The sequence below is a fragment of the Alligator sinensis genome, unplaced genomic scaffold (genome assembly GCF_000455745.1).
Source record: "Alligator sinensis unplaced genomic scaffold, ASM45574v1 scaffold851_1, whole genome shotgun sequence".
In the NCBI taxonomy this organism is placed as follows: Eukaryota; Metazoa; Chordata; order Crocodylia; family Alligatoridae; genus Alligator; species Alligator sinensis.
In genome coordinates, this window is record NW_005842410.1 from 760,307 (window position 1) to 767,998 (window position 7,692).

General features: G+C 43.6%; 1 protein-coding gene across 1 annotated transcript; it reads left to right on the top strand.

The window, feature by feature from the left end:
• Positions 1-9: 9 nt before the first annotated feature.
• ADRA2C (adrenoceptor alpha 2C) lies at positions 10-2,163 on the top strand (the record flags this gene model as incomplete). The annotated part of the gene is made up of 1 exon (XM_006030017.2): positions 10-2,163. A coding segment is annotated over one exon (1,260 nt), but the record flags the coding sequence as incomplete, so codon positions are not given.
• Positions 2,164-7,692: the final 5,529 nt, after the last annotated feature.

Sequence of the window (7,692 nt, forward strand, 5' to 3'; positions counted from 1 at the left end):
GCCGCGCCCTCCTCCTCGCCGCTGCGCCCGGCGCCGGCCCCCTACTCGCCCGCCGCCGTGGCCGCGCTGGCCGCCGTGGTGGGCTTCCTCATCGTCTTCACCGTGGTGGGCAACGTGCTGGTGGTGATCGCGGTGCTGACCAGCCGGGCGCTGCGGGCCCCCCAGAACCTCTTCCTGGTGTCCCTGGCCAGCGCCGACATCCTGGTGGCCACCTTGGTGATGCCCTTCTCCTTGGCCAACGAGCTCATGGACTACTGGTACTTCGGCAAGGCGTGGTGCAACATCTACCTGGCGCTGGACGTGCTGTTCTGCACCTCCTCCATCGTGCACCTGTGCGCCATCAGCCTGGACCGGTACTGGTCCGTCACCCAGGCCGTGGAGTACAACCTCAAGCGGACGCCCCGCCGGATCAAGGGCGTCATCGTCACCGTGTGGCTCATCTCGGCCGTCATCTCCTTCCCCCCGTTGATCTCCATGTACCGGGACCCCGACGGGGACGTCTTCCCCCAGTGCAAGCTCAACGACGAGACCTGGTACATCCTCTCCTCGTGCATCGGCTCCTTCTTCGCGCCCTGTCTCATCATGGTGCTGGTCTACGTCCGCATCTATCGTGTGGCCAAGCTGAGGACCAGGACCCTCTCGGAGAAGCGCACGATGCCCGAGGGCTCGTCCCAGACTGAGAACGGGCTGAGCCGGGCCACCGGGGGCTGCACCTCTCTGAGGATGCAGCCCGGCGAGAACGGCCATTACTCGGTGCACCAGTGGCGCAAGGCCTCCGAGCTGGAGGACATTGAGCTGGAGGAGAGCAGCACCTCGGAGAGCAGGAGGAGACGGAGCAGGGAAGAGCACCCCCGCAAGAGCAGCAAGAGCCAGTCCTTCTCCTGCTCCTACTCCTCCAAACACTCCAGCCGCCTGTCCCGCACCAGCAGTCGCTCGGTGGACTTCTTCTCCTCCCACCGCCGCAGGAAGCGCAGCAGCATCTGCCGCAAGAAGGTCACCCAGGCCCGGGAGAAACGCTTCACTTTTGTGCTGGCAGTGGTCATGGGGGTCTTTGTGGTGTGCTGGTTCCCCTTCTTCTTCAGTTATAGCCTCTATGGCATTTGTCGAGACGCGTGTGCAGTCCCTGAGACTCTCTTCAAATTCTTCTTCTGGATTGGGTACTGCAATAGCTCCCTCAACCCGGTCATCTACACCATCTTCAACCAGGACTTCCGCAGGTCCTTCAAACACATCCTTTTCAAAAAGAAGAAGAAAAACTTCAGGCATTAGGTTGGGGTGGTGCAGATGGAGGAGAGGTCTGCACTGAGCCAGAGCAGGGAGGGGAACAGGTTTGCCCCGAGACAGAGTGGAGTGAAAGGGGGAAAGAGCCTGCATTGAGCAGGCATGGCGTGGAGATGAAGGATCTGCCCTGTGTTAGAGTGAACCAAAGAAGGGGGTTGGGAAGGCTTTGCACGGGGCAGACTGGAAAGGGAGGAAGGGACGTGCACTCTGAGCTGGAGTTGAGAGGATGGTGGGGATGGTGAGAGAGGAGTTTGCATTCAGTTTTAACAGAGAGCTTTGTACAGGCTAGAGAGCAGTGGGGAGGGGGATCTGCACTAAGCTGGACCAAAGTTGAGAGGAGAGGGGGAGGAGGAGGCTACACTAGATGAGCTGGGGTGAAGTGAGAGGTCTGGGCTGGGCTGGAGTGAAGAGGAAGAGAGGGCCTGACCACTGGAATAGGGATGGGAAGTGAAAAATAAAAAGGAAGCAGCGTGGGGGGTGCTGCGTGTGTGCACTGACCCTGAAGTGAAGGGGAAAGAAGTGCAGTTAGTTGTTGCTGCAGTGAGGAAGGGGAGTGAGGAGAAGCTGTACTGACCCTGGAGGAACAGGGAAGGGTCAGGGTGGGGCATTGTGTTTGGGGGAGGATGACCTGTCAGGGGTTGTGAAGTTTGCTGGAGGTCAGAAGAGGGGACTAGCTGCTGGAGTTCGGCACTGGGAGATTTGGGTATTTATTTGCAGTGAGAGCAGCTGGGACATGTGGCGTGCTCCTCCCAAGAGGCAAACAGATTTTACTGGTGAGATGTGGGGAGAGACATGAAGAAGATGCCAGCAAACAGGCACTGACCATCTTTGATAGCTGAGGATTTACGTGTTTGCCAAAAAAAAAAAATCCTAGAGAACAATCCAAACTCTTTTCTAAATAAACCTTTGTTATTCTAAACCCTTCTCAATGGTGATTTTACGCAGGGCTTAAGTGAAAGCAGGGGCTTAGGGGCTTCCTTTCCCTCACAGTCCTTCTTGTATATAGAGCTGAGCAGGAAATGGTTTTCTTGTCTTCCAGTTTTCCCCATCAGGATGAACCTAGACCTTTGGAAGTTTTTCACAAAAAAGGAAGAGCACACCACCCTCTACAGGATAATGTGGTGGTGAGAACATTTGCTTCTGTTGTCGGGAACCCAGGCTCAAAGTCCTGGCACATTCCCACCAAAAGTTTCAGTTCCAGTGAATCAACATTTTCCAACCAATTTACTATTAAAAAAATCCCCTGCCAGCTCTACTTGCACGTGCCCTTGGGATTTTCTTTTCCCCCCTCTCTCAGTACCTGACAAAGGGGCTTTTCTCAGGGGCTGGTTTGGGTGTTGGTCTCAGGGTGCTTCCAATTCCCACGTGCAGTTGGATGCACACTGCCATGCAGATGTTCAAAGGAACAGGGATCGCCACATTACGGGGGTCTCTAAATCCCTCAACATTACAGTCTTAGGGCAACTAAGTCTTTTGCATTTATTTTTAAAGAGAAACCTACACAGCCGATTTTTCACTGATAGACGTGAATATGATGAAAGTAGATTTGCTCCAATATTAGCATTTCTTTCTTTCTTTTCGGTATTTGTACTTCTGGATTAAGATTTAATATTCTTTTTTTAAGGAACGATTAAAACAATTTTCCCCCAGTGGATTTACAAAATCTAATAACTATTTGATGGGCAGATTGAAAGACTGTGGGGCCTCCATGCATTCATCAATAGACAAAAAAATTCCAATTGCGTGTAAAGCTCAGCCAAACATTTGCAGAATCAAACAGTCCTGTCCTCCCCCTCCCCCGCTACCCCACTGCGCGCTGCAAAGTGTGCTTGTCTGTGGGGGAGGAAATGCTGTTCCATCTTATTGTGCATATCGCCCCCTCCATAGGCAGTAGGATTTGGCATCTGCCTCACAAACCTTTCCATAGTAAACAACTCTTTGAAATGGGATGAAAACTAATCTAATATTGCAGGCATCTTGAAGCAGCCAAATTGAATCTATAGCTTTGAATCAGCAGATACCTATTTTTTTTTTTAATGTTCTCTGTTCTATAAAGAAGGTGCCCAGAGACCTTCCTCACTTGATATCTCTATGGCACAAGTACAAGTAATAACCTCTTAAATTGTTTAATCTACTTTTGATAATTCTCCGCTCATTTAAACCCACCCTCACCAATGAATCAAGCAGGTCTTTAGTGGTTAAAGTTTTGGTGTTGATTAAATAAACAATTTACTTTCAGGGTCCACTCAAATGGGAGTTGTGAAAAGAAAGAACTAGACTACTTCATGTAACCCATTATGAATGTGAGCATTTTTTTTAATGGATATTTTTAAATTCACACTCCTTAACTGCCTTTATTTTTTTATTTTGATGAAAGAAGGATTCAAATTATGAACAGGTTTGGAGGTTTACACTATTTAAAGAAGAGGTATTAAGACTCATTTTTAAGCTGTGTAAACCACTGATAGTTTGTGAATAACCCTCTTGGTTCAATGCACACCCAAGTATTAGAAAATAATACAAATAGGTGAGGTGAGAACAATTCAAATAGTTTTCTGCAAAATGGAGAATTGATTTTTAAAATGATATATAAGGAAGTGAGACGAGCTCTGGTGGTTTGTATGAGATTGCAGTGAAGCTAAATACGTTGTTTTTTTAAATCTGAACAAACTATACTTTCCAGAGCAACCAAAGGAAGACATAGTACACAGGCTACCTCGGAGATATTGGACAGCTTCATTTAAAGTGATCTTTTTTCACCAACATAAAAGTCTGTATTTGATGCTTTGTGCTCAGCTTGGAATGGTTTCCTAGTACATGAATGTACATTTCACTATTGCACTGCTTTTTAAATCAGATTAGTTTGCAGTAAATACAGTCCTTTCCCTTTATTTTTTCTTTATGAAACTGGGAGTCTGAAAATGAAGAGGTTATTAATTGTTACATTTTAGTGTTGGTAATGTTTGTATGGAAGAGCTGACATGTGCCTTAAAAGTAATGTCTTTGCCTTAAAATTATTCTGTAATGATACAAACATGGAAGAAAGAGTAGCTTTATTTTTTACTTTTTCCTAATGGACCAAGAAAGGATCCATGCAGGTACTAAACATCTGATTTGTATAGCACTGTACTTGAAAACAGGCTATTTCCCTATGATTTGATTTTACCTCTATTCACAGTTATTTAGCTGATTGCATGCTTCACAAGAGTATTAATTATTTTCCTCCGAATTAAATATAAACAAATACTCACCCTGACTGGTTTAAAGATGCACAGCAAAAATCCACTTGTAAGTATATTTTCCTCTAAATTAATGGAGGCAGGTGATTTCTATAAAAATACTTTTGAATGTAATGTGCTTCAAATAATTAAATTAGGACCAATTAATTTTTAAGAACAGGATTCTATTATTGTTTGTTATAATGTTAAAGACTGGAGTAAGCCTGTTTATAACATATTGTGTGTCGTTAATACGTCATAAAAAGTAAAAGGTTTATGGCTTTACAATTCACTTTGTGGTTTGCTTCCACTGTAAATTACCTAAAGGTGTACACAGAAAAAAAGTCAAGGTAGCCTGACTTCTTAAAGAAGGAAGGAAAAGGGCTTTTTAAGCTTCATTTTTGTCCAAATGTATCTTTGATCAATTCTTGTGAGCTGGTTAAGATATTCACACTCAATTACTCCAAAAGAATGAAATATTACCAAAAAACCTAATTGATCTAAACAATAAGCATCTAATCTGTAACATTATACTTGCTCATTTTCACTGGGCAGAAAAGTCCTTTCTAGTGTATGATGAGAAGTGAATATGATGCTTTTAAGAAGCAGATTCCTAAACCACACAGTAATTGCAGAGAAGTGAAATACCACCACAACTATCAAATTAGACAAACCTAGCTGGAACTAGTCTTGCAGCCCTTAGTCAGAAAAGATTTTCACTCACTTCATGGCAGAGAGCGGAGAGCACTGCCTGAGTAAGAACTTCAGAATCAGCTTCTAGTTTGTAGGCACATCTACACATGTGCTTTAATGCGCCTTAGCTATTTTAATACACATTAAAGCATCACAACAAGTGTGTTTTCTGCTAATGCACATTAAAATAGGCTAATGTACCTTTTTCTGGTATCTCACAGTGGAGGTACTAAATTTAATGTGCATTAGCAAAAGTCCATTAATGAATGCATAGATGTGTTTTTGGGTCAAGCAGTATCATGCTCTTAGATTATCTAAAATAAGAGTTGATCCCTTTGTGTGTGTGGGTGATTTCCATTTGGGATTTGATCCAAAACTTAAGTATTGGATTATAAATTAAAATGAAGACCAACCTCCAGTAACCTTACTCCCACTGATTTAACATCTCATTTTGTGAATAACCCCCTTGACTTTACTTGTGGGATTACTTGTGGTTGATGGAGCTACTCAGTATGAGTAAGGCTATAAGAACCTGGCTTTAGGTTCCTTTTTTTTTTTTTCAATAGATACAATTGAAATATATAAAGAGTACCTTATGAATAGTTGCTCATGCAATTAATTCCTCAAATATTTCACTCAGTAGCAACTGTTCAGCCCTTCCACAAAGCAGGTCAAATGATGTAAAAAAGATATATTGCTTAAGTTGAATAACAGACTCCACTGTACTTTATTGAGTAAGCTGTCTGAAGAATCTCACTTGATTATCTCTGGTTCAGGGAAGTAGGATGCTGTTTAACCCTGCTTTATGGCGCTTGGTATTGCATATAAATGGACGCGTCTACATGTGCATTAATGCACATTTACTAATGTGCATTAAATCTAGCACTTCCAACCTGAGGTATTAAATAAATGCATATTACGCTGTGCTAATGCGCATTAGTGCAAGCGCACACTAATGTAATGATGCTTAATGTGCAGTAGCTAATTAGCACGTTTTTTTACATACTACCTTAATATGCAGTAAAATAGGCTACTGCACATTAAAGCACACATGTAGACATGCCCACAGTGCCCTGTATAGAGGGCACTTTTATTCCATTTGTAGGTAGCTTTTGGTAAAGTCAGACATGCTGCTGGCATGCATGCCAGAAGCATATGTATTAAGACCAACTATGTTATTTTGAGTTTTCTCTCTATTTTTAATAACCTTAAACTGTGGCTATGTATCAGTTCCATTAAAGGAGGAAAGTATATGCATAAGCTGTGCAAAGCGAGTGCTACACAGTGGGCATGTCTACACATGTCATTAACATGCAGCAATTATTATTGCAGCAACTATTAATGCAGCAATCATTAATGAAGCAACATGCGGCATTAACATGCAGAGCTTATTATAAACTAGCCAGCAGGCAGCCTCTGCCCTGAAGCATAGCCAGGTTGGTGTTTACAAGTCCTACCCTGCTGCGGAGTTTATTAGTTTTGTGCGCCCTAATAGAGGTGCATGTATAGACACTGAGACATTTACTGTGCAGTTAGTCAACTTCACAGTAAATGTCGCATGTAGACACAATCAGTATTTGTAATGCTCTCTAGGGGTGGAGTGTGACACCATTTGAAGTAGCAAATAACTGAGTTGCTCCAAGAAGGAACCCTACTACGGGGAGTAAATTATTGAAGCCCTGTATAGATTGAAGCTCACTTCCTCCTCTTTGTACCAACTCACCTCTAGTGAAACTCTGTTCACTTCTCTTTCTGCTTTGCCCACTAGCTTATGGGGGAGGGTATCCTGATAAAATCTGCTGATCCTTGCTTGCACCCAGGTTCCTGGTGCAAGTAGGTCATGCTATATTTGGGCGAGGGGAACTTATTTAGTTGACTCCCCTGCATAACAAGCTTGCCCTTTGTTTTTGAAAATAAGACAAAAAAGCCCATTTGATGTCTGGATGTTCCTGTCACAATCCCAGTGTTATCAGTGATGTTCCAGTGAAACCAAATGAGGCCTCCTGTTTGTAAAAAAATAAATAAAAAAAATCAGCAATCTTTTTCATACATCTTGTGAAATTTCTACTGAGACACAGAAAATAGAAGAAATTCCTCCAAATAAGCTAAATGCTGCCAGAGAGAGGAAGCAGGTTTCTTTCTACAGTTTGAAGAGAGGGGGCATGGCAAGTTGAGGAAAGATTAGAGGAAAGCTGCTCTCTAGAGCATTATACCCTGCCAATCTGTAGACACTTCTACATGTAAGATAAGGTTGACTATATCTGCTTTGCCTTTGTGCCCTTCCAGACAAACAAGAAAGACTGGGGGACATCACAGGTAAGAAAGCAATGGAAGCACATCTCTTGATGGAGCAAGGTTATCACTAGAAGAAATTATATGGAGCAACAAAGACCAAGGTTGGACACAGACATGGGCAAAACAGGCGGCCACCCAAGGGCCAGACAGAAAGGGGGGCCCAAAATGGTGAAAATAATGATTATTATTATTATCATTATTGCTG